Source organism: Megalops cyprinoides, chromosome 1 (assembly GCF_013368585.1).
Source record: "Megalops cyprinoides isolate fMegCyp1 chromosome 1, fMegCyp1.pri, whole genome shotgun sequence".
Taxonomy (NCBI): Eukaryota; Metazoa; Chordata; class Actinopteri; order Elopiformes; family Megalopidae; genus Megalops; species Megalops cyprinoides.
Window position 1 is genome coordinate 47779093 of NC_050583.1, and position 27652 is coordinate 47806744.

Consider the following 27652-nt stretch of genomic DNA (forward strand, 5'->3'; position numbering starts at 1 on the left):
AATGCACACACAATCCAGTCAAAGGAGAACAAGTAATATATATATATATATATATATATATATATATATATATATATATATATATATATATATAAGAAAACTACAACACAAAACACAGAAATCAGGCAGGTCATAGTAACAACACTGTTCTCTCAGAAAGTGACTTCCTAGCAGTGGCCACATACCTGTTTTAAAGCATAACAATTAGACAGATGAAGCTAGTTTACCAGCTAGTTACCCACACAGAACCCAATTTCAAACAAGGACTAATGAAAACAATTAGACCCTCAAATATTCATAAAGGAAATGCATTAACACTTCCTTATGCATGTAGCATACTTTATACAAGGATGAAATGTGAGACCTGAGAATGTAAACAAAGATAATACATAGCACTGAAATTCATTTTAAAAAAGAATAAACAAGATCTGATTGAAAAGACTGTAGTAAAGGAGTTGGGTCCAAGATTCAAACTTAGACGTCCCTCCTAAGCTCATAGGAGTAATAGAGTAATATCAGCAGAGGTAACGTCCTCTAATTCTCTATTATCACACTGTTACAGAACTGCAGGTTACATAACTGTCACCACAGTTATGGCATCAATGTTACAGACACCTTCACTGGGCAGATCTGCAGGACTCCAGGGTTACTGAGATAAGTGGTGTTACAAGGACAGAAAAATGGGAAGAGTCTTTCAGTGAACGTGTCTTTAAAAGTGTAGATGTGTGACATGTCACTGGGGTCATAGAAGGACACCTCCCCCCTGTCATAGTCCAGCTGCACTCTGATCCTCTGGAGTTTTCTCTTCAGTGTGAGGTGTGTAATTGGGGAGGTGCAGGCTTTATACTCATCCCCATTCCTAAGCACTATAACCCAGAATCCTCTCTGTGGACAGCATGCAATCTCCCTCTTCCTGTTCATGGATTCTTTAGCCACTCCTACATCCCATCTGGGCTCATTTCCCACCTCTACCTCCCAGGTGTGTTTTCCTGAGGTAAACCCCTCAGAGCCCAGCACACAACCAGAGAAGTTAAACCTCTCTGGGTTGTCAGGAAGCTGTTGTGCTATATTAGTGTCTCGCACACTGGTCAGATCATCAGACAGAGAAAGCCAGGGGTTTGCAGTGTTGGGTTCCAGAATCACAGGAGCTGAAGGATCAATGAGGACATTATTTTAGTATTCATATTCAGTCAATCAATCAACGCATCAACCTAAAAATCAATAAATTGGTCATGGTTAATGCAATATTTTAAATGCTTATGTAAAAAGTGGAAACATGATAGATTGAGTATTTAAAAGGCTATATTCTGTAATGTAACATTGTAAAATATTGAAGTGTAATGAATACAATTTTATTGCCACAAAGTTTTATATATTACTACTTATTTGCTTAGCAGACACCTGTATCACATTATGTTTTAAAATACATTTATTATTCATTTACACAGTTCAATATTTTTTTAAGGAAGTCAGGTAGCAGCTCCATTACTTAAGGGTGCAATAGCAGTGCAGGCTTTTAAAACAACAACTGCAACAGAATTTCTCTTGTACCTCAAAGGACAGCGTCACATGCTGTAATCTGCTGTCATCATTGGAATAAATGCTGCGCGCACAAATACATACATTCGAATATCAGTGTAACCCCAGATACTCACTGTACTGCACCATCCCCAGCATCTTCTCCCAGACTCTGAACTTCAGATTGCCCAGGTGTTTGGCCACATCTATCAGCGCCCCTGAAAGCAGCTCTGGATCCTGCAGTGTGCACTGGGCTCTGTAATGACAAGCAGGAGTCACTTATGCTGTGGGGCTTTAAGTGACTTAAACACACAACAGAAGTAGAGAGTGTACATACCTTCTTTTGATCCTTGTGTGAATCTGAAAAATACAGAATAACAAGAGAGATATGACAGAATATATGTGCATTTTTACACTTAAGGAAGACAATAGAGAAAGTGGGTATGGTCCAGTCAGGGAATTTCTAACATCCAATACTATATGATACATATGTAAAATGAAACAGAGTGGTGTGGATTAGGAAGGACATGTGATGTAGAGAAGAAAATGGTAATTAGTCTGAAGGTGAAGTTCAATCAGCATGTAAGGATTAATGAGGTTACATTAATGTAGGTACTGTACTGTGCCATTACTATTACAGAGGAAAGACTGCTCAAAGGCAATACAGCAGATCTGTGGTGACGATGAAGCCTGAGAGCTCTGTAGATTATACAGTAGATGTGTAATACTCTGTGTCACAGTGACAAACTGTACATGTCAACATGATTGGAATCACTCAGTGCATAAACACAGAACACTGCAGCTGAAGCATGTTTTCAGCATCCATGGCCTTCTCTATAGCTGTAATTTTGTTGGAAAGGGTGGAGACCTGTCTTGAGATGTTTTCTATCTCCTCCTTCATCATCTGACTCTTCTGCTCCTCTTCCTCCTTCAGTGCAGCTAGTCTGGCCTTCTCTTCATCTCGCAGGAACTGGTGGAGCTTCTCAAACTCTGCCTTTATCTGCCTCTCTGTGTGCTGGGCCTGAGTCTGCAATTCAAAAACACAATATAAATAGTATTTTGGCATAATTGTGCTCCAGAATTAATTTTTTTCAAAAGTGATCTATTCATCCCGATGTGTTCTTCTGTTTTTCACACTCTTGTTTAACTTCAGTGAATCTATTCAGCTTTCCTTGGATGCATTTTAGGTCAATTTTGAAGTCCCACTGCAAGGAGGTGAACTGGCTCACACTTTGTGACAGAAACACCCTGCTAACGGAGTCTAGCAACAGCCTGTAGGTAATGTTGTAGCACGAAATATTACCAAACCAGCTGAAAGAGCTGGGCACTAAGAAATGTCTTTTGATTTATTGAAGAAATGAAAACTTTTATCTGGTTGGCATAATATGAAATCATTTAATGTGTTTCTTGAAAAACACCATTTTAATTTGATAGTTGATCATACTCTAAATAATAATATTTTGAAACATTTCATGTTAAATATATATTTCTTCGATAATATCATTTTCTCTAGTGTGTTTTAAAAAACAGGATCCAGTTTGATCCAATCCGATATGCTAATTTGGTAGCTTGGGTAACTTGTATTCTTTTATTTGGTGACAATGTAAAAAAAAGTCCAGCAGAAGAATAGAATAGAACAGAATTGTCCCCAAAGGGAAACTTGTCCTGGACACATGATGCATTGTTGCTTCCACAAATAGTCACTTCCAAAAAAAAAAAAAAAAAAAAATGCAGGCTGTCAAACCAAAGCTGAGATGCCATAGTACAACACTGACTCAATAGTGGGTCTGTAGAAAAAGAACATGGTTTTCTTGGTAACTCCATATACTCTAAGTCTGCATAGGAAGTGGGAGTGTTGGTTTCTGAGTATAGTGTATGAAGGCTTCCACTTCCTATGCTGGGTAGCAGTGTAGCATAGCAGTAAGGTGCAGAGCTCATAACTGAGAGGTTACTGGTTCATTTCCACCCTGGGGAACTGCTTCTGTATCTTTGGGCAAGGTGCTTAACCCAGAATTGCCCCAGTAAATACCCAGCTGTATAAATGGACAACATGTAAAAATTGTAACCTATGCAAGTTGCTCTGGACAAGAGCATTTGCAAAATGACAATAATGTAATGTAAAATTAGTGTCAAATGTCAAAACAAAGTTGACATTACATGGTTTAATGCAACACAATACAGTGCTCAAATTATATCTCAGTGATTTATATTTCATGAGAAAAAAATCATGTTTAAGGGGGGAAGCTGGTATGTCAGTTGCATAAACTAATGTTGATTTGCACGCTGACTTAGTCTTGTCATGATCTTAAACAGATAAGACAGATCCACTGATGGTCTTCAATGGCCCAGAAAATTATTCATACTTTTTTATCTTTACATACATGACAGCAAGTGATTTGCTCTGTGAGAGAGTGAATAGAATAATTCTCTCTCTCTCTCAGTGAATCACAGTTTAACCCCAGTAAAATTTTTTATGGCAGTTGATACACAATATTGTTTCAAATATTTCATCTTTACCCCATTGTACATCAAAGCAAATATTGGTAAAAAGTAATGTTTAATTCAGTTTGAGTATTTCAAGCAAAATACCTTCATATCGTGTGCAGCCTCTTCCACTGGACAGAGCTGGTGATTTCTGTGTTTTTTTGAAGTCTCACACAGGACACAGAGAGCCTCCTCATCGTCTTCATAGAAGAGCAGAAGCTTCTCTCCATGAAGACGGCAGCAATCTGCAGCTTCACTCTCAGTCTTCTGCTTTAAGTAGGACTCCACAATGTTTTTTAAAGCCAGGTTAACAGGAGGATCCCCCACAGAGGCTTTCCTCCTGCAGATGGGACACTCCCGAGAGCTCTTCTCTTTCCAGCACTGCTGCAGACAGACTCTACAGAAGCTGTGGCTGCATTTCAGGACAACAGGGTCCTTGAAGATGTCACAGCACACAGAACAGCAGAGCTCTTCATCCAGAAATGAAATTTTAGCCGCCATTTTATTTGACTTTGTTACACGCTGTGTCTCTAAGTCATGAATCTGGAGCCTATCAACGTCACTGCTTCACTTTTTATTCTTTGCAGGTAAGACACGCCCCTTAAGTGTGTTAAACAGAAAAAAAAAAAAAAAAAACCTACTGATCGCTTTTTTAGAAGGGTTGGCATAAGACAAACTACATTTTACACAAAAAGAGAAAATATGCCAGGTGTTTACAAGTTCCTTTTTAAATATTATTACTGAAAGTTTGTTTTTTTTTACCATGCAATTTATGGCCAGAGGCAATAGCGGGTGAAGCCAGTCTCTGCTGTACTGAGTACTGAGTCTCAGTCGAATTCCATGCGCCTATCCTGAGACAGTCGGTAAAACACACTCACTACATTAGTCTGTACAACATGGGTATCCATTATAATCTCCCTCTCAATGGATGTGTCTGACCTGTTTATTTTCCAGGATCCTGACACATGTTGCTTCTGAGAGAGAGTGAGAGAGAGTGAGAGTAAAAGACAAAAGGAGGAAGAGGCAAGGCAGGGAGAGAAAGACAGTGGAGTAGGAGAGAGAAGGAGAAAAGAGAACAGCAGTGAGTAAAACAAAGCTTTAAAGGAAATGTACTTCAACAAAATGACTCCCATTCTGTTCCATCCTCTGTTGGATATCTGAGCATTGCCCATCCTCACCAGCAGAGAAAAGAGGTGTATTGTACTGGCCAAGACATATATATCTGCCTCTCACAAATAATAAAGGGTTTATTGGATTACTTTTTAAAGGTAGTTTTAGAATTCATTGTCTCGTCATGTCATCAATTCACTTATGTACTCATATGTTTTCTGCAGGTCTTCATCAACTTCAGAATTTTCTTAAGTAAGTAAATTCCAGTTTGTTTCTAGATTTCATTGACCTCTAGCTGCTGTGCAAGGCCTACGGGACTAAGTACTGAAAGCTGATGCACAACATTATTTCAAATACTTCATCTTCACCCCATTGTACAAACAGCTTTGCACTGTGTGTTATGAATGTGATTTTATTTTGCTAACACATTTTTTTCTTTACTGAGCCAACCATTTGACTTGAGATGGAAAGAGGGAGAATAAAAATAAAGAGAAAGAGAGAGAAAGGAGTGTGAGAAAGAGGAGAGGGGGATGGAGAGAGGTGAGAGAGAAAAAGACAGAGAAGGTGGAGAAAGCAAGATTGGAGGGGGAAGAGTAGAAAGAAAGTGGGACAGAAAAGAAGCAAGAGAAAGAGAAAGCTGGGTAAAAATGTAGAAAGGGAGGGATTAAGTGAGAGATTAAGTGAGAGAGTAAGTAATGTTTCTTGGTGATACAGGCCTCAGCATGTCTGTGAGGAGTTTCACTCTGAGTTTGTTTTCTCGTTGGCAGCCTCACTCTGCAGTGGCAGTTGAGTTTCTCCTTTTTAAAAAGTGGCAGTGCAGGACTACTGGCTACATTCTCAGGCGGGGAAAGATGTTCCACATGTGCTTCATTTCAGTGGACAACTGGCAACTAGCAAACGGCAAAAATGTAAGCTCTGCAAATGCACAAAACAAACATATCACTTTGGAGCAACTTGGCTCTGCTGAATTAGCTGGTTCAGTAATTATTAGTCCTTTCTGGATCCAAGCGCAATGCCAGAGCACCTCCTGTTACCACTCCTGCTCCCCGTCTCTTAGCCCGTCGAGATAATGCTGGTAGAATTTTGCCGCTCACAGGGTACTTTCCACCATTCAGCTGGTCACATGACCAGAATAAAAGCAGGAAGAACTGAGAGCACCAGGAGCTTCCATTTCATCTTTTTTCATAGCAGTTCTATAATTAACATACCTACCAGCAATATAAAGATAGTGTAATCTCTCAGAGATCATAGAGCGGAGTGCAGAAGGTGTATAACATGCAAAAAAATGTTGGCACTAGAGTTGCAAAATTCACTGATTCTTTTCATGGGAAATACCAGGTACACGGGAATTTGGGGGAATTTTTGGGAATTATTAGGCTTCTTCCACACAGACTGCTTTCCCCCTCTGAGGCTTTTATCCTCTTTATCATTAATTGATATATCAAATTGATTGATTGATTAAATATATTTTTCAGGACAAATAAAGTAGGTTTTAAAGGCTTTTTTAGGTTATAGGTTTGAATTTTAATTAATACTGAAGTTTGTAATGATCCTTCAACTTTTCAAACTTTCTTTCACTATTCTTTTACAGTTACCTTTGTTATACGGTAAAATCTTGTGTAAACTGTACACCAAAATGAAAATGCCTGAAATCAAATTATGGTATAAAAAAGTCAAAACTAAATAAAGCTCTGAATCTTTGTGTGGGAACTTGCTGCATCTTTGTGGTGTTCTTGATTTATGACTTTGCATAGTCATTGTAAATGTACAGTCTGTTTACATTTCTCTTGGTCAAGATGAAATGCCTCCACACATATTATGGTAGACACATTGTTCTACAAAGAAAAATTCTTATGAATCATCAAATAAATAAATGCATAATACCTTATGATTTCATAACTCCAGTTGTCTCATTAAACAGAACTGCGATAGAAATTATGATGATTAATATCTACAATAAGATTAAGCTAAGCTTTCACATTTTCCTGGATATGATAACCATATTGAACAAACCATGTTCTTCTGTCTATAAACTCCTCAGAAAGCTGTTTTTCGCGTTCTAAAATAGCTTAGACTGACGTTACATGAAGGAACTTGCAAGTTTTTGTCGCTTGCAACAAAATTTATACCCTGATTGCGCCATGTAGTAGGCCTACCCCCTGTATCTGCCCGACTTTTTGGAAGTTAACTAGCTAGTTTGGGGTTTGAAATGATGAAGTTGCGTGTATTGACGTTGCAGCTTACTTGCACATGCAACTGTAGTTGCGTGTGAGTTGCTTCCTCTAACATCAGCCTAGATGTATAGTCTTTAAAACTGCATGCAAATGCAGTAAGATTAAGTATTTCTAAATATATATAGTTTAGATTAAGTCTAACAGCAATACGTCTTGTATGTTTGCAGGAAACTTGGGTTGGTAATGACCATCAAACTGTACACTGCCTATCCACTCTCTATAAATGTAATACCTTAAGTGACAGGTAATACCTTACCTCGGTAGACTTTTCACATATTGTTTTATATTGTCACCACATGAACCATCAACAAATTCACTGGTCTACAAGAACATCTGGCCCTCATTTGAATAGCAGTCGCAGGTAGACTTGTGTTTTCCTGGCCGAGTATGCCATGAAAGCATGACCTGTACATTGATGCTCGTCCGGAATGTCAGACCTCAGGGCATATTTGAGTAGAAACAATGAATGATCCAGCGATGAGGAAAATCCTTAGAGGTCAGGAATTAACCTATATTAATAATTAATTATTATATTAGTAGTTAAAGGTAGACATGACCCAAATCGAGAATGCAGTGCGTTCACATGTGTGGGATTAAAAAAAAAGAGACAAATTTCCCGTGGAAAACTTCCATGCAGCCTTATTTGGGACCTGTACTTAAGAACGTCAGACAGTACACTTTAATACAGCAAAAATCACTGTAACAATGAGGACAAATCATTTATAACCAACTCATCTGTTTGACAGGATGCAGAAATATGAAGGTGAAGAAAATAAATGGAAAAAAATTAGACTGAAAAAACAAATTAGCAAAAAAAAAAAAAAAAACCAATACAAAGATAGCTCTATATTGCTAGGAGTAAAGAAGTAAAATCACTGATAAGCAATGATTTGATACTTGAAAATTTTGCATGGGTCATGGATTTGGGCATATTAAATTGTGCCCCCCAGGAAGAGTCCACATGATGTCACATCCTGTATACTCATACAAGATTGATTATGATTTCAGATTGTCATTATGGAGGCATTATGACTGATGATGTGACTGGATACCATCACACCTATAGACACCTTCACTGAACTGACATCAATGTTACAGGCACCTTCACTAGGATGAAGTCACTGTTATGGACACCTTCACTGGATAGATCTTCAGGCCTCCAGAGTTATTGAATGTAGGATTGTTGCCTGGAAAGAAGTATGGGAAGAGTCTCTCAGTAAATGTTCCGTTAAAGGTGTAGATGTGTGACATGTCACTGGGGTCATAGAAGGACAGCTTCCCTCTGTTATAGTCCAGCTGCACTCTGATCCTCTGGGGTTTCCTCTTCAGTGTGAGGGGTGTTGCTGGTGAGGTGCAGGCTTTATAGTCATCACCATTCCTTAGAGTTATAGCCCAGAATCCTCTCTGTGGGCTACATGTAATTTCCCCCTTCCTGTTGATGGACTCTTTAGCCACTCCTACATCCCACTGAGGTTTGTTCCCAACTTCTACCTCCCAGCTGTGTTTTCCTGAGGTAAACCCCTCAGAGCCCAACACAGTCGCATAGTAATTGCACCTCTCTGGGTTGTCAAGAAGCTGCTGTTTAACTCCAGTGTATCTCACACTGGTCATATCATCAGACAGACAGAGCCAGGGGGCTGCAGTGTTGGGGTCCAGAGTCACAGGAGCTGAAGCATCAATGAGGAGATTATTTTGGTATCCATATTCATATTCATATTCATATTCATATTCATATTCATATTCACATTCATATTCAACCAATCTTTCAATCAATTAATGCATAATAAATGCCATGTCATAATAAAGTTATGGTTATTGCAATATTTAAAAATGCATATTTAAAAAAAATGGAAACTTAAGGGAGACAGAATATATATAATGCAGTATTGCTTAACATACCATTTTAGAATATTGAAATGTAATGAATATAATTTTCTTCCTGTAAGGTTTTTATATGTTATTGTTTATTTGCTTAGCAGGCACCTGTACTATATTATGTTTTAACAATATGGTAATCATTCATTTACACAGTTCGACATTTTTTGAAGAAGGTCAGGTACTTTTTATTACTTAAGGGTGCAGTAGCAGTGCAGAGGTTTAAAACAACAACTGCAACAGAATTTCTCTTGAGCTAAAACATTATCACATGCCAACATAATATGATTCACGTCATTGGAATAAATGCTGCGCGCACAAATACACACATTTGAATATCAGTGTAACCCCAGATACTCACTGAACTGCACCATCCCCAGCATCTTCTCCCAGACTCTGAACTTCAGATTGCCCAGGTGTTTGGCCACATCTATCAGCACCCCTGAAATCATGTCTGGATCCTGCAGTGTGCACTGGGCTCTGTGATGGCAAACAGGAGTCACTTATGCTGTGGGGTTCTACGTGACTTAAACACACAACAGAAGTAGAGAGTGTACATACCTTCTTTTGATTCTTTTGTGAATCTGAAAAATACAGAATAACAAGAGAGAAATGACAGAGCACAAATGTATTTGTACATTTAAGAAAGACAATTAAAAGGAATTTCTGACATTCAGTACTGTATGATACAGGTGTAGAATGGAACAGAGGGGTGTGGCTTAGGAGGGATGTGTGATGTATTATGAATCAGCATGTAAGGATTAATGAGGTTACATTAATGTAGCTACTATACTGTGCCATTACTATTACAGAGGAAAGACTGCTCAAAGGCAGTACAGCAGATCTGTGGTGACGATGAAGCCTGAGAGCTCTGTAGATTATACAGCAGATGTGTAATACTCTGTGTCACAGTGACAAACTGTACATGTCAACATGACTGGAATCAGTCATAATCAATCAGTGTATAAACCCAGATCACTGCAGCAAAATCAAGCTCCTACCTTTAAGAAAGAGATTTCTTCCACATGCATGGCCTTCTCTATAGCTGTTATTTTCTCTGAAAGTGCAGAGATGTCTCTTGTCATAGTTTGTATCTTTTCCTTCATCATCTGACTCTTCTGCTCGTCTTCCTCCCTCAGTGCCGCTAGTCTGGCCTCCTCTTCATCTCGCAGGAACTGGTGGAGCTTCTCAAACTCTGCCTTTATCTGCCTCTCTGTGTTTTGGGCCTGACTCTGTGATTCAAAAGCATAATATTTAACATAAATAATGTTTCTGTTTGTGCTGTGAAATTCAAATTCATTCAAAATTGATCTACTCACCCTGATGTGTTCTGCTGTTTTCTCACACTCTTGTTTAACTTCAGTGAATCTTTTCAGCTTTTCCTTAATAGGATTCAGTGCAATCTTGAGCTCCTCCTGCAAAGAGATGAACTGGTTCACGCTCTGTGCTAATGCAGTCTAGCAACAGCATGTTAGTAATATTGTAGCATGAAATAAAACTGAACTGACCTGGGCTTTAAAAAAAAACCTTATGTTTTTTTGAGACACTCTCCCTGATGCTGCCGAGTGTGCATCTATGAGACTGTCTCCTGCAGATCTGCGATAAATGTTTTTGGCCTCTGTCATTATTGTGTGGTGCTGTGTTCCGTCTGCCTGATTTTTGAACCCACTGTGATTTACATTTACATTTACATTTATTCATTTGGCAGACGCTTTTATCCAAAGCGACTTACATAGGTTACAGTTGTTTTACAATGTTATCCATTTATACAGCTGGATATTTACTGAGGCAACTGTGGGTTAAGTACCTTGCCCAAGGGTACATTACTAACTGGCATTTATTTTATAGGTGAAGTAGAAGAGGGGGGGCGAGACAAAATTTTCTCCTACACCTGCTGTCTTTGAGCTGTACGTTCAGGTTTCTAAAGCAGGCTGAAATACTATGGCATAAGATTGACTTGATAGTGGGTCTATAGAAAAAGAGAATGAACTTCTGACCATCTCCATAGATTGTCTATGTAAGGAATTGAGAGTGTTGTTGAACATAAATTCTGCAATTGACTGCATCCATTATAAATTTGGACTGTAAGAGCCACAAGGCACGAAAACACCTAACCCCAGTAGAATTTTTCCTTGGATTGTAAATTAAAATATGCTTCTTGATTTCAGTGATATCTAGCTGATGTGCAAGGCCTATGGGACTAAGGATTGGCAATTGATGCACAACATTGTTGTATATTCAATCATACATTGGTAAAATGTAACATTTAATTAAACTCTAATATCTGAAGCAGAATACCTTCAAATCACGCACAGCCTCCTCTGCTGGACAGAGCTGGTGGTTTCTGTGTTTTTTTGAAGTCTGACACACGACACAGACAGCCTCATCATCGTCTTCACAGAAGAGTAAAAGCTTCTCTCCATGAAGACGGCAGCGAGCTTCACTCTTCTCTGGAGTCTTCCCTGCAGCTTCATTCTCAGCCTTCTGCTTTAAGTATGATTCCACTATATTTTTTAAAACCAGGTTAGTTGGAGGTTCCTCTCCTGAAGACTTCCTCCTGCAGATGGGACACTCCCGAGAGCTCTTCTCTTCCCAGCATTGCTGCAGACACCCTCTACAGAAGCTGTGGCTGCATTTCAGGACTACAGGGTCCTTGAAGACTTCGCAGCACACAGAACAGCAGAGTTCCTCGTCCAGAAATGACATTTTAGCTGCCATTTTACTGACTGTGTTACACCTTGTCTTTCTCAGGCATGGCACAGCATAATCTTACGCCCTCAGTTTCACTTTCATTTTCACCTCTTTACCTTTAGAGGGAAAACATGCCACCTTGTGTTTGTAAAACAGAACAAACCAGCTAAATGCTGCTTACCGCGGCAATGGTCTTGTAGACAGCTTTACACTTTACAGAGAGAGGGGCAACCCTCACTAAAACCTTTACTAAAGCATATTGTTCATAATTTAAAGGGTGAAAAACACCCCCACCACAAATTTCGATTTATTGCTATGGGATTTGAGTACTGCCAGAGGCAGTGCCAGCCTGAAACCAGCATCTGGTAGAATTACACCACTGAACACAATTCTATGTGAAGTGTTGTTTTAGGCCCCATTAAACAGCTAATTACTCAAACAATAAGGGTGAACACCTGTTTGTATCACTAATTTGTTTAAGGGAGTCAAATGAATACAAATGTCTAAATATACCTCATATGCAAAACAACAACCCATGTCTGTAACAAAGGACAGACAGCAGATATTTAGGTGAAGTCAAATGCAGATCACTATTCATGTAATAGCTCAGTATAAGCTAATCAATTAATCAAGAGCTCAGGTGCAATGAACACCAGCGTAGACAGTGGGTTCCCGTGACTGTCAATAAATGAATCACATTCTTGTCCATTTAAAATGAATCGCATGTGGTTTCTTGCACTGCAGGACAGTCAGAAACATGTCCAGAGGAGGTGGGTTGCAATAGTAGCAAATTATAAAACTACTGGTCACAACCTGAAGGACCAGGGATATAGATCAGGGAGAACCCACAACCCCTGCAAGCCCATGAACAGGAATGCATGCCAAGATATCCTAACACATGCAGTATCACAAGATTATATATATATTCACATATGATTCCCTCAGGGAAATGCACCGTGCGACACATACAGCACTTTGTGATGGTCTCTATTGTAAAAATGTGCTATAACAAGTAAAATTTGATTGATTGTTTGATTGACTTTGAAGAATATTCCTTATTGTGTGGGTTAGGTGGTAGTGTGGCTGGTGGTTGACGAGATGGCTTTGAGTTCGATCCCCTGGTAGGACCTGTGCAAGGCAGCTCTTTGTACATGTAAATGTTACTATGTTTCTAATTAAATCACAGGTCCAGTTCAGCAGGTCTGCAGAGGGAAGTGCTGTCTGGATCTCCTAAAGCACTCCTAAAGCACTCCTAAAGCACTCCTAAAGCATTTCTTGTCGCTTCTCTCTTCCTTTGCCTGGGAGCCAGGACAGCCAGGTATTCTGGGAGCTTACAGACATTCTTTTACACAGCTTTTCTGTAGCGACATTGTGATAGTGTAACTGTTAGTTCTGTAAGTGTGTTCTTTCAGTTCTTTTTTCAGAGGCAGAATAACTATTTTAATTGTCTCACCAGATAAACATGCACTTAAAAAACATGAATACTCAATTCAATTCAATTCAGTTTATTTATAAAATGCTTTTTACAACATGAGTTGTCACAAAGCAGCTTTACATTGGCATTCCAGGCCTGATGCCCCCTCAGAGCAAGCCAAAGGCAACAGTGGCAAGGAAAAACTCCCTGGCTAATAGGAAGAAACCTTGAGCAGAGCCCGGGTCAGAGGGGGAGCCCATCTGCTTCTGGCTAGCACTGGGTGGACAAATAGAGTAGGAATGAAGTTCCTAAGAGGTTCTTAACAGTACTTAAGAATGGTGAAACATGTAGGTAGTAAGACACAGCAATATATGGTGCATAAAACATAACGAGTCTTGTAATCTTAAATCTTAAAAGTTATACAGCAGAATATGCATGGCATGTAGTCCTTGAGGGTCCAGTTCTTGGTACATGGAAGGCTCCACAGGAATGGTGGCGAAGAAGCTGAGCTGGGGGTCCTGAAGTGGTGCTTGAGTTACAGCTCCAGGCAGGAGCCCGGAGCCGGGAGAGGAAAACAGAATTGAAAAACATTGATTAGTGGAGGATAAGAATGGCAGGAATGTACAGCAGAGGCGGGGGGGGGGGGGATGCCAGTGAGCAACAAGGAAAAAACCCTGGCAGGCCAACATTATGGCAGCATACCGAGGGGAAAGGAGGCAAGGACCGGCATAATCATGAGGGCGACCCTAAGGCAGTCAACACCAGATCACGGCACAGAGTCCATGCCGTGATAAAGCGACAGCAATGACCACTTAGTCCATCAGAGACTCTATGATCCATGCCAGCACCAGGCCATGCCCCTCAGCTGAAGGATTTACTGTATAGATATGTTTTGACCCTAGACTTAAAGGTTAAGAGAGAGTCTGCTCTCCAAACCTCAGTGGGTAAGCTGTTTGACAGGAGAGGGCTCGATAGGAAAAGGCTCTATCACCTATAGTAGTTTTGCCCGCTCTTGGACTGATGAGAAGCCCGGCATTTTGGGAACAAAGGGCTCTTTGTGGAAGGTGTGGGTGAAGAAGGTCCTTAAGATAGGGAGGGGAAAGCCAATTTAAAGCCTTAAATGTGAGAAGGAGTATTTTAAAATCAATCCAGTATTTAATGGGTAGCCAATGGAGAGAAGCTAGAACTGGGGTAATGTGATCAAAGCATTTACTTATAGTTAAGATGTGAGCAGCTGCATTTTGTACCAGCTGAAGGGGTTTTAGTGAGACATTTGCACATCCTGAAAAGACGGCATTACAGTAGTCTAATCTGGATGTTACAAAGATGTGGATTAGGTTTTCAGCATCATTAATTGATACAATTTTCCTGATTTTCTCAAATGGAAGAAGGCTGTCCGAGAGGCTGATTGAATTTTGGCCAATGACCAATATTTTGATTTTGTCTGAGTTTATGGAGGAGAAAATTTCAGGCCATCCAATTCTTTACATCTGTTAGGCAGGCCTCCATGTTTGATATATTCAGAGGGACATCTGGTATAACTGATATAAAAGACGAGGCAGGCCTAGCAGACATACCTTTGTTGTCTAGGACGGGTTCTGGCCAGGCAGGAGGCAGAAGTTGATGAAAATTTTTGCATTGTGTCTCTTATCTTTATGATTTTACTATCAAAGAAGTTCATAAAGTCATCGCTACTATAAATTGCTGGCATGTTAGGGCTAACTGATGCAGGACTCAACTAATCTGGCGATAGTGCTAAACAGATACCTAGGATTATTTTTGTCCTTATTTTTCTGTATAAGGGTAGAGAAATATTTGGATCTGGCAGCTATGAGGGCACGCTTATAGGTTAAGAGACTTTCCTTCCACGCCAGGAATAAAACTTGTAATTTCATGGAGTGCCATTTTCTTTCGAGATTTCACATAGCTTGTTTGAGAGCATGGGTATGGTCATTGTACCAAAGTGCTAGCTTTTTGTCTGTGATTTTCTTCCTTTTAAGGGGAGCAATGGCATCCAGAGTTTTACGTAGAGTCAATACTGTCTGTGAGTTGATTCATTTCAGTTAAACTAGGGTTTGAACATAAGCTAGAGGAGATTTCATTGTACAGGCTGTATGATGTAGGAAGCTCATCGATAAAGGCATTAGCTGTAAAAGAAGAAAATGTGCGCCGAGAGGAAAATTTGGGCTCCGAGGATGTGTAGCACATTAACGATAAATTGAAAGAGATGAAATAGCGGTCTGACAAAATGGGATTGTGTGGCATAATGTCTACCTGGTTAATATCTGCTCCATATGTGAGTATGGTTACAGTAATGGTTAGAGTATGGTTACAGTAATGTGTGAGTTTATCCACAGCTTGATAGAGTCCAATAGATTTGATGATAGACAAAAATGCTGTTCTGGACGAGCCAGGTTTATTATCCATATGCAGATTAAAATCGCCTACTATCACAGCCTTTTCAGTATTGACAACCAAGTCAGGTAAAAAGTTGGTAAATTTCAATAAGAAAACACTATAAGGGCCAGGTGGCCTGTAAACTATTAACTAAACTAAAAAGCAACATCATCACATATTATGTATATCAGAGTCCTCCCCCCAACACACACACACACACACACACGCACACACTTCATTCCCCTCAGCCCTCACCCTCCGTCAGTGTTATAGACACCTCCTCTCGGCAGAGCTGCAAGGCTCTGTAGTCACTTCCATCATTGTATAAATCACCAAGAGAGAAATAAGGGAAAAGTCTCTCAGTAAATGTGTCTTTAAAAGTGTAGATGTGTGACATGTCACTGGGGTCACAGAAGGACACCTTCCCCCTGTCATAGTCCAGCTGCACCCTGATCCTCTGGGGTTTCCTCTTCAGATTAAGAGGAGTGCCTGGGAAAGTGCAGGCTTGATATGTACTTTTCTGCAGAGATACAACCCAGAGTCCTCTCTCTGGACGGTGTGTAATTACACCCTTCCTGTTGATGGACTTTTTCACCACTCCTATAGTCCATGTGGGTTTGTTCCCCACCTCTACCTCCCAGCTGTGTTTTCCTGAGGTAAACCCCTCAGAGCCCAGCACACACAGACTGAAGTCAGACCTCTCCGGATTGCCTGGAAGCTGTTGAAGAGTTTCGCTGCATCTCACACTGGTCAGATCATCAGACAGAGAGAGCCAGGGGGCTGCGGTGTTGGGGTCCAGAGTCACAGGAGCTGAAGGATTTAGAAGGACAATGACATTTATAAAATGAATAATTAGGTTCACTCTGTTTCCCATGGTCATTTACACATTTTTTAAGAAAATCAGGTAATTTCTGTTACTTAAGGGTGCAGTAGCAGTGCTCAAATTTAAAACAACAACTGCAACAGAATTTCTCGAGAGCTTTTGAAGAGGCTAGAAAATGATCGCATTAAAATATGTTACAGTTCATTGGAGTAAACACTGGGTGCACAAATACACACATTTGAATATCAGTGTAACCCCAGATACTCACTGTACTGCACCATCCCCAGCATCTTCTCCCAGACTCTGAACCTCAGATTGTCCAGGTGTTTGGCCACATCTATCAGAGCCCCTGACAGCAGCTCTGGATCCTGCAGTGTGCACTGGGCTCTGTAATGATAAGCAGGAGTCACTCATTCTGTGGGGATTTGAATCAAGTCTTTAAAAAAAGGTAATGGTTGGTGTGCCGTTTACTCACCTGCTTTTGGTGTTGTGAAAATTCTAGAGGGAGAAAAAACAAATAAAGCTAATTAAACAATGAACACAATAATCATAATAATCATACTTTGTAATTTCATGATAAAGGCTGAAAGAGATGATGCTTATCGCCAAAATCTCAGAGAAAACTGCATCTGGAAATCTGAGAAGGGTTCTGAATGACACTCCCAGGAACACTTTCCACTGCAGAGCTGTGAGCAGCTTTAAACAATACTATTTGAAAATCATTAGTATTCTTTGTATGACTAACCCTTATAGGTAGGATTATTATATATCATTAGTACTACTAGTAATTGCTACTCAGAACAGCTGATGTGGGTGTTAGTACCTTGATGAAGGAGAAGTCGTCAGTTTCCATCTCCTGTTGGAGCTCTCGGACCAGGATTGCCAGGGACATCATCTCTTTGGTGAGGTTTTCTATCCTCTCCTTCATCACCTGACTCTTAAGCTCCTCTTCCACCCTCAGTGCAGCTAGTCTGGCCTCCTCCTCTTCTTGCAGGAACTGGTGGAGCTTCTGAAACTCTGCCTTAATATGTTCCTCCGTGTGCTGTGCTTGACTCTGTGGTGTGGAAACACATGCTAAAAGCTTTCTTATTCTTATTTTTATGCCCTCCTTTAGTGCAGACAAAACAGACATAAGAGCTACTCGTTCGGCAATTTCAGTGATACAGACCTCATCCTGCAGATGGCGCTAGTCAGTACACAGAAACTTAGTTGTAAATGTGAACACCTGTAAGGTCACAGAGCTGGCAGGGGGGTACAACAAAAAACTTAGCTATTCGTGTTGTGTTTTAGGTGGAGGAATTAGACTTATATAAATATTTCAGCATCACAGAATGCAGGCAAAACTTCTCCATTCACCTTGATGAGCTCGGCCATTTTGTTCTCCTCATCCCTGGTTTGACCAAGAGTCTTCAGCTTGACTTTCAACTCTTCCATAGCAGCCTGGAGCTCCTCCTACAGAGTCAGAAACCAATAACTATTCACAACTTGAGCTCCTCCTAAAAGGCTAGCAACCAATCACTACACAGGACTAGAGTTCCTCCAAAAGTGTCAAGAACCAATCCTACACAAGATAGCTTCTGGAGTAACAATTATTTGCCTTTAAATTATATAATGACCACTCCCTACCTGTAACCATTGTGCACCAGTAGTGATCAGAGGTTTGTGTAAACGCTGTAAATGAAATTAATATACCTGTACATTCATTTTGAACTTTGATCTCTGAATCCACCCTTAATCCATTTTATTACCTCTCTGTTTTGTAACGATCCTCCACACTGCGATCTTGCTTCACTATATTCTGACAAAAGAGTGAACTCTATATGCTTGAGCTCCCATAACGTTGCGATTTAAGCTGTAAAACTTGAATGCTAACTTTTCATCACATTGCTGCAGTGTTGTGTTAGACTATTGGATAACAATTATTTAGCACAATCCCCCTGTTATCTTGTTCTTTTCCAAAGCTGAAGTGAACCTAGATTTCAAGGGCAATAACCCTTCGTTACTTGCTCGAGGAGCTCAGGAGGGTTCACTCAAGTCAAAATCAATTCAGTTTCTGCATTTAGTGTGGCTGAAACAGTAAAGTGAGAGAAGTAAGAAGAGCAGACCTTTAGCTCCTCCACTTTCTCGCTTGAGGGGCACACAGTATGGTCTCGGTGCCGTCTGGCTGACATGCACACCACGCAGATGGGCTCACTGTCTTGGCGACAGTAGAGCTGCCTCCTCTCCCGGTGTAAGGCGCAGAGGGGGTCGACAGGCGGGTGGGGCTGGACGTTGTTCTTCAGGAGGTAGGCCTCCACGGAGCGTTGCAGGAAGGAGTTGTTTTTGGGGTTCCCTGAGCTGCGGCCCCCACAGACGGGACACGCCACAGCATCCTCCCCTCCCTCTCCACGCAAGGGCAGGCATTCCTGGCACAGACTGTGTTTGCAGGGAAGGGTGACGGGGTCCCTGAAGAGGCAGTAACACCCGGGACAGGACACCTCCAGGTAGGATTGCTGCGCTCCCATGTCTGTCAGTCTGAGGCGGCTCTGCTCTGTCCTGCTCACTGCAGTGAGATTAAACGTCCAAAGGTCCACAGTGCAGAGAGGGGTGATAGGGGAGGAGGAGTGGCCTTTGGCTTGGAGGCGTTGAAAGGGGCTGAATCAAATGCAGCACACACACACACACACTCTGGCACCCAAACGCACACAATGTGACTCCTGACTTGAAGTGATTCATACATGCAAAAACATTTTAATCCTTGTAACAGTATTATAGTTAAGTCACAAGAAAAGTTACAATGGGACTAAAGTTATCAATGGAACATTCTGGTCACATGACATGTACATGTAACATTGAATGAATCTATGGGGGTTTTCTCACCACTGCGACAATATTTTTGAGAAATGTTGGATTCTGATTATGGGGAGATCAACCACATGTCACAGAGGGGCAGAGGTAAAAAAAAAGGTCTGCAAGGTCATAGCTGTGACCATGGGCAGTCTGGTAAAAAGTTTCACTTCAGTTTATGTTCTGATTATACCTAGAGGCAGAATTCAGCAGTAGCTATATAACAGGAGTAATATTGTTTTATTGGATGTATTAAATCAATGAGTCATTGCACAGAATCATGAAAAATAAACACAAGTGTCACTAGCTAAACCTAACTGTGATTGGCCCCGGTGCAAATATTTTTATTGCCCCCCCTAAAAAAAGACAAGCGCACACACTCAGTTTCTTACCGTATTCTTTTCCTCATACCTGATGCAAGAGCACACCTCCAGTTTCCCGAGGCCATGTGAAATGCTTCCGGGGGAAAAAAACGAGTCTATTTAATGTTGATATCACAGCAACAGCACTATGCTGCTTCCATGCGGTACATAGAAACACATGGCTATAAAGATAAAGACTGAAAACATATGCTATGTGTTTTTCAAAGTTAATAAGTAAGTTAACCAACATATAGATACAAGCATTTCACTGAACTTTGGAGGTGTGCTCCTGCATCAGGTATGACTAAAGGGAAAAAATAAGGAAGTGGCTATTCTTACGACGAGTCGTAATAATTAATTTTAGTCCATTCTTATGGCATTATCTGGAATTCCGGTGGCCCATATGCAGAGGTTATTTTCGGACTTAGACTTAGAGAAAGACATGGATGGCGGCGTTATTTTCGGACTTAGAGAAAGACATGGAAATGGCGGCGTCTGCTCTCCACGAAGGGGCAGAATTTGACTCCTACGAGTCATTTAAAAAGGCCGTGGGGGAGTGGGAGCAGGCGAGCAGACCTCAGTGAATCTGACAGCTTATGCTGTGATGCATGCCTTGATTGGTATCATCTAAAGTGTGTACACAAAAAAGCGCCAAGGCGTAGAATGTAGTTCTGCAATTCATGTCATGCTGCTGAAAATTTCTAAATGCAATTTTGACTATGACTTTGCACGGTTGACTTTTTAGCTCACAGAGGTGAACATCATGGCCATTAGTCTGTCACCTACCCATGAAATTGACTGAGTTTCGTGGGTTCTAAATTTCGTGGTTTTGGCAAACAACACATTTAGTGGAGTTCTTAATTTCGTGGTTGCGATGTATCTAAACATGAACAATGCCGACTTGGCTTTTCAAGTTGCACACCGGCCATGGTTTCAAGATGATAAGGCGAAACTTTATTACTGTAGCTTCATGTCTATTGAAGTAAGAACTCATGTAGGCCTATGTCCACCGAATAACATGTTCTTGATTCTGTGGCAGTGTGTTTTTTGGCAGTATGCTTTGTTATGGTAGAATTTCATTGGTAACGTATGATTTGGAAGGAGTAGCTACTTTAACAACTTGATGAACTTGCTTATTATTACATTTCAACATGTTGAATAAAAGTTTTTTGTCCACTTCATGAATGGGTTTGTTAGGTGATTTTGTCCACACACAGACACAGACAAGAAACACGGTCGGACAGGCAGACAGACAGACAGAATGATTTAGAGATAGATAGATAGATAATGTATAGACATGCAAACATGCCATAACTTTTTCCCCTCCCCAATGTAACGGTGCCGAAGGTGCGGCCTGTGTTTTAGGCTGTCTTTATTTTTCATATTTGTACACATAACCGTAGGACAGTTGGAGGTTGTGAAGTGTCTCATAAACAATAATCAGCTATTACCTCTATTGTCCCCTCGGAATAAATCGGTAATTTCCGTCGTAAGAATAGTGAAAGTTTTTATTATTACGACAATGAACTGCATCCAAGTCTGAAAATAACCTCTGCGGAAGCAATTTCCGTACACGCCCGGGGTGCATTAAAGATGGCGACAACCCTGAGGAATGTCTGCAAAAATCGAGGTGACCCCTAGCCCAGTAATACTAGGCCGGCTGGGGTTATGCTTGGTTAGTCCCCAGCTCGAGGTGGGCTAGGTGACCCTCACGAGATACATAGAGCAAATTGCCGTAAAATAGGTACGAATTTATTCTTACGACAGAACGTCTGCTATCGTCGTAAAAACATACCGCATTTTATTCTTATGACAACTTGGTATAAGTGTTCACGTAGTAAGAATAGTGAATTTTTTTATTATTATGAAAATGAACGGCATCCAAGTCCGAAAATAACCTCTGCGCATGCACCGCCGGAAATCCAACTAATACCGTAAGAATAGACTAAAATTAATTGCTACGACTCGTCGTAAGAATAGCCACTGCCAAAAAATAAGGGAAGAAATCTAACGCTACATATTCGATATATCGCCTGCCCTGGACTCAAACCACCACAGCCTAATTTCTCCAACTATCAAACATCTGAAATAGCTTTAGCCAGCCCACACTAACAAATCAACACAAAGGTAGCTTACACAGTATGTCGATAAGCATAGAAAAAATAGCCATCAACAAAAGCAGCAACACAGCAACTCATTATAGGCTTACACAGTATGAATGAATGGATGTCGGCACCTGATCACACAATCACTTGTATTTATAGAATTCATCATTCAGCTATGATACAGATACAGCTTCACTTGTGGGACTAGATGGCAATGGTGAGCTAACGTTAGCCTCCGGCTGCACGTCAACGTTGCTATCGTTAGCATTCGATGAAGCAGCATGGATAAAAAGCCTGTCTAATTTCGTCAGTTTAGCAGTACACTCATCCTGCTCTCTTTTTTCTTCCCTCTTTTGAGCGCCGCTTTTTTGTTTGGGCTTGCTAAACATTATTTATGCTTTCAACTTATCTCACATTTACCGAGGAACACTTGCTTCTTACTAAATCTTTTTTTTTTGACGTCACGCAAGCTATCACAAATGACAGAGAGCAAGGTCATTGGACAAACAAATTAGCATTTCCCAGCAAGCCTTCTTCCGTCGTAACTTCTGAGAAGAAAGCAACCAAATTAAATAAGTGGTGGGTAGAAATAATATTTATTTTTAATAAAACATGTAGTTTTGGAGCATTTCAATAAGGACAAATAAAAATACATATAAAGTGTCTATCAATCAAAACCGCAAGTATGATACACAAGATGGGAAGGTGGTTTATATAGCTGTCACAATCACAAGCACAAACAATTTCAGTGATAGTGTTGAATGGTTACTTTGAAGACTGCGTAGAACGGTCAATGCGTGAGAAGGCCCACCTACAAATAGGAAAGTAACAAAAAATCGCTTTCCTACATGGGCCACTGACAGCCTACGGGCCCGTCCATAGTTACAGCCAGTGATAAGTGTGTTTCAGTCCCATCTCACTTTCACTTACAGTTACAGAAGACCTTCAATGGGATCACTGTTAACCTGCACTTGTCTGAAATCAGTTGTGCCTAATTAATACTATACATACATAGGTGAAGATTACACTGCTAACTGACTCCATCACTTAAAAATGTGTGGTCACTGAGCTGCAGAGTTCACCTGCAGGCCACAGAAAGGCAATGCACCATGTACAAATGGAAATTCATCCAAGGCTGCCAGGTAGGGTTTCAGCTCCACAGGTGACCGCAATGCATATGCAGCCCATTATTCAGTCCCGTATAAAACTAGGAACAGACAAGATACAGTTCAGCCACTGTGTGGTTGCCAAATATTCTTGTCCTGCATTTGTTCTGCAGGAACAAGTTTGGTGTTGGCAAAGATATTTTGTTTTGAGGAAGGATGTTTCTCTTTAAACAAATCTCCACATTTTTATCCGTTGGCAAAGTCATTTCTGACCCCGTTGCCACTCTGCACAGTACGTGTTCAGAATCCTACATTCCCACTTCTAAAAGGAGGAGATTAAGAGAGGCTGCGTTGTTGTTGTTGCTAGAGGCATTTATAAATAATATATATTATAATACATTATTATATAGATCACTAAAAAGATCAATAATCAGTTCGTGTCCAGTAACAAAATCTGAGCAATGCATCAGTCTACACAAACTGTGCTCTCAAATGGCCCTTACGCCGGATGTTGACATGGGCCATTTGAGGGTCACGTGGCCGCATTCGGGAAAAATACAGATCAGCTCTCACAGACACCTTCACTGGGCAGATCTGCAGGGCTCCAGTGTTAACGCCATCATCAATATGGCAAGGAGAGAGATATGGGAAGAGTCTCTCAGTAAACGTATCTTTGAAAGTATAGAGGTGTGACATGTCACTGGGGTCATAGAAGGACACCCCCCCCTCATCATAGTCCAGCTGCACTCTGATCCTCTGGGGTTTCCTCTTCAGAGTGAGGGGGACTCCTGATGCTGTGTACTCACTGCCTCTCCTCAGAGTCACAACCCAGAGTCCCCGCACTGGGTCGTATGGAATTACTACCTTCCTGTTGCTGGACTCTGTTGCTACTCCCACATCCCACTCAGGTTTGTTCCCCACCTCCACCTCCCAGCTGTGTTTTCCTGAGGTAAACCCCTCAGAGCCCAACACACTCACACTGCGGTCAAACCTCTCTGGGTTGTCAGGAAGCTCCTGCTTATCTCCAGTGTCTCTCACACTGGTCAGATCGTCAGCCAGAGAGAGCCAGGGGGCTGCAGTGTTGGGGTCCAGAGTCACAGGAGCTGTAGGAAAAATGAGGCCAGTACACTAAAATGCTTATGTAATGTCAGATGCTGTCATCCAGAGTGACTTACGTGGGTTACAATAAATCATTACACATAAATCTGAAGTAACACTCAAATACACCATCTGACTTTCACCTTTCAGCACTGGCTAAAATTAGTTCACATTCTTCAAGACCATGTCAAATTGCTTTCTGGTGAGAATGCAAGACTTGTGATTTTAAGTGTCTTCCTTCGGAAGTAAATGCAGGGAACCCCTGCCATTGTGTCTCAATATTAACCTCAACATACATTTACATTTTAGGCAATATTACCTGAAGCACCATGCTGAAGTATTACTCATCTTACAAAATGCCTCCCAGCATTTCCTCTGTTCTTTCATGCAACGAAGCCTTGTATATGCAAAGCGCATATTTTTGTGTATATTTTTACATCTTACATCATTCATCTATACAGCTGGATGATGTACTGAAGCAGTTCCAGTGTCATCACTGAAGATGTGAATAGCCGTTCAAAGTTCTCTTGCACATGGAGCAGGCTGGGGTCTGTTTAAATGCACAGCTTGTGTGCAAATACGCACAGAGCAATTTTCACTATAATCCCAGATACTCACTGTACCGCACCATCCCCAGCATCTTCTCCCAGACTCTGAACTTCAGATTTCCCAGGTGTTTGGCCACATCTATCAGCGCCCCTGAAAGCAGCTCTGGATCCTGCAGTGTGCACTGGGCTCTGTAATGACAAGCAGGAGTCACTCATGCTGTGAGTCGCTCATGCTTAAACCAAGAAGAGGAAGACAGGTGAGAGTCTACGTACCTTTTTTGGAAATTATCGTAGTTCTGAAAAACACAATTAAAACAACATTATGACAAGATGTAATTTTTTGGCAAGAAGCAGAAAACCCTCCAGTTGTTCTCCGATCTCCAACGGTTCTCTAATGATTGCATGGTAGGAGTCCCTCCAGAATTAAAGGTTTTTAAAGTAATTTCCCTTTCTAATTCTGGTCCATCAAGTGATTGTGGCACCAAAATTTAAACCCTGGTGGAATTGTTTCAGTATTTCCTGTTATATGTGCACCACTGTGTCTTCCAGTCAGAGTGAGGACCTTACAGTTCAGTTCTAATAGAAGAACAGTTACAAGCCTTGTTTTCCAACTGCTTTTTCAATAAGGACCATAGCAGTTCATTTTCAATAAAATGAGTAGACATGCCATCAGGAATGTAATCATTTATGACATACATTTGGTAAATGGTTGGTTTAATTCAAAGACCTTGTATAAACCCAGAACACTGTAGCTAAATCAAGCTCTTACCTTTAAGAAGGAGATGTTTTCAGTGTTCATGGCCCTCTCTATAGCTGTGATTTTCTCTGAAAGGGTGTTGATATGTGTTTTGAGGTTCTCTATCTTCTCCTTCATCATCTGACTCTTCTGCTCCTCTTCCTCCCTCAGTGCCGCTAGTTTGGCCTCCTCTTCACCTCTCAGGAACTGGTGGAGCTTCTCAAACTCTGCCTTTATCTGCCTCTCTGTGTGCTGGGCCTGACTCTGCAGTTCAAAAACACAATATTAAACACTAACAATCTTTCTATATCATTGTATAGTGAAGTTAAAATGTGTAACAATCACTGTACTCACCCTGATGTGGTCTGCTGTTTTCTCACACTCCTGTTTAACTTTAGTGAATCTTTTCAGCTTTTCTTTTATAGGAATCAGTGCAGTCTTGAGTTCCACCTGGAATGAGATTCAGTGGTTTGTAGGTTGTGAAACTGCATGGTAATAGTCATACAAGCAAACGTTTTACAGAGAAGACAAAGGAGTGACATAAAATCAAAAAGATGTAGCAGTCCAGCTCAAAAGCTTGCCCCAAAACACTTAATTTTATTAATATCTGCTTAATTAATCAAGTGTTTTTACAGACTATAATAAAATTTAGCATCATATTCCTCTTTATTTAAAAGTCCATTTACATGAAAATGACACAAAACAGCACATTTATGTGGGGAAAATAAACTACATTTCCTGTAACTTCACTGTTTAATCAACTTTTGTGTAGCAGGCATTTCAGCATCAAAGCTGACAGATTCGAGTAAATGATGATGATGATGATACTGATGATTATTATTATTGTTATTATAAAATCAGAAATGCATCTCCATTGGAGAGATAAGCAAAGAAGATATTTTTAATGTGTATGATTCCAGAGAAGGAACAGTAACGATGATAAAACATGATTACAGAGGCAGTTTGTTTTATGGATGGACATATCAAAGATCAACTCAACATAAACTGAACTTCTATGTGTACTAGTATAGAAGTATAGCTCTACAGTATGTCCAACTAGATATATAAACTGAATATTGCTTTTATATTCAATATGTTAAATATTAAAAAAGATGTTGCAGATGTAACTAGTTTACATAATGTTAATTATTTTACAGAAAATCTCATCAAATTCAAATATTAAACACAATATTCTCAGACCTAGACAAATTACCATCTGAGAAAGTGCCAAAGGAAACACACACTGTCTTCTCTCTTCACATTAGTCATACAGTCAATCTGATGTGACACATAAATCCTGACTGCCTTTCCACTGGTGTTCTCACTGTGAATTTCTGCACTTTCTGGCAGTGGCTGTGTTCTCTGCTGGATGCCCCAAATCACAGCTCTAAGTGACAACATGTCATCCACCCACACATATATTTCAGTCACATTCAGCTGCATATTGTATCATTTATACATCTATCGCATATTTCTGAATTTTTACTTGTAAAAGCGTACCTTCCGATCCTGTGTGGCCTCTTCCACTGGACAGAGCTGGTGGTTCTTGTGTTTCCTTGAAGTCTGACACACAACACACACAGGCTCCTGGTCGTCCTCACAGAAGAGCCGCAGTTTCTCTCCATGGAGACTGCAGAGAGCTTCGCTCTTCTCTGCAGCTTCACTCTTAGCCTGCTGCTGTAAGAAGGATTCCACAACATTCCTCAGAGCCAGGTTAGGTGCTGGATCCATAGAGGCCTTTCTCCTGCAGATGGGACACTCCCGAGATCTCTTCTCTTCCCAGTGACGCCGCAGGCAGACTCTACAGAAGCAGTGGCTGCATTTCAGGACTACAGGGTCCGTGAAGATGTCACGACACAAGTGGCAAGAGAGATCTTTTTTGAGAAACGAAGCTGTGGCCGCCATTTTGCAGAGTCAGTCGCACCCTGTCTCTCTCAGAAACAACTTTGGACCGTCACTCTCTCAGAGTTGCACTTTCACCTTCCCTCATAAAACTGAATATTCCGGTTTATTAAGATTTTATACAGGAGGATATCATTGGGAGGACAGGCTTGGCACTTGGCTGAATGACATTTACATTCTCAGAAAGACCATACACTGAAAACATGGATTTCACTGTGCAAAGCATGAAGGTCTGAACGTATCAATACTTAAAACATTCTGATTGCACAACTTTGAGCGTGCATTTAAGAGATATCCTGCATCCCTCTCTTGGTATAATAACTAAATTGCCTTTGAAATTATTTGGAGGTCAATTTCCTGCCCAACACCCTGCAACAGAGAAATCATGGACACACACACCCATGTTTGCAGATACACATACAT

The 27652-nt window shown here is 40.7% G+C and overlaps 4 protein-coding genes across 4 annotated transcripts; all 4 read right to left on the reverse strand.

The window, feature by feature from the left end:
- Nucleotides 1–591: 591 nt before the first annotated feature.
- Nucleotides 592–4503, reverse strand: LOC118789252 (tripartite motif-containing protein 35-like). The gene is made up of 6 exons (XM_036545630.1): nucleotides 4108–4503; nucleotides 2646–2723; nucleotides 2314–2563; nucleotides 1656–1796; nucleotides 868–1148; nucleotides 592–804 (listed from the first exon to the last, which is right to left on the reverse strand). The coding sequence occupies exons 1-6, from the start codon at nucleotides 4501–4503 to the stop codon at nucleotides 592–594; spliced, it is 1359 nt and encodes a 452-aa protein (XP_036401523.1).
- Nucleotides 4504–8453: 3950 nt separating this feature from the next.
- On the reverse strand, nucleotides 8454–11939 carry LOC118789338 (zinc-binding protein A33-like). The gene is made up of 6 exons (XM_036545754.1): nucleotides 11520–11939; nucleotides 10541–10636; nucleotides 10223–10453; nucleotides 9783–9805; nucleotides 9583–9701; nucleotides 8454–9013 (listed from the first exon to the last, which is right to left on the reverse strand). Exons 1-6 carry the CDS (start codon nucleotides 11937–11939, stop codon nucleotides 8454–8456), a joined length of 1449 nt encoding a protein of 482 aa, XP_036401647.1.
- Nucleotides 11940–15967: 4028 nt separating this feature from the next.
- Nucleotides 15968–19050, reverse strand: LOC118789422 (E3 ubiquitin-protein ligase TRIM39-like). Its single transcript, XM_036545875.1, has 6 exons — nucleotides 18652–19050; nucleotides 17903–17998; nucleotides 17370–17600; nucleotides 17022–17044; nucleotides 16815–16933; nucleotides 15968–16533 (listed from the first exon to the last, which is right to left on the reverse strand). The coding sequence occupies exons 1-6, from the start codon at nucleotides 19048–19050 to the stop codon at nucleotides 15968–15970; spliced, it is 1434 nt and encodes a 477-aa protein (XP_036401768.1).
- A 4366-nt stretch (nucleotides 19051–23416) lies between these two features.
- Nucleotides 23417–27232, reverse strand: LOC118789501 (zinc-binding protein A33-like). Its single transcript, XM_036546000.1, has 6 exons — nucleotides 26828–27232; nucleotides 25682–25777; nucleotides 25361–25591; nucleotides 24865–24887; nucleotides 24662–24780; nucleotides 23417–24048 (listed from the first exon to the last, which is right to left on the reverse strand). The coding sequence occupies exons 1-6, from the start codon at nucleotides 27230–27232 to the stop codon at nucleotides 23417–23419; spliced, it is 1506 nt and encodes a 501-aa protein (XP_036401893.1).
- Nucleotides 27233–27652: the final 420 nt, after the last annotated feature.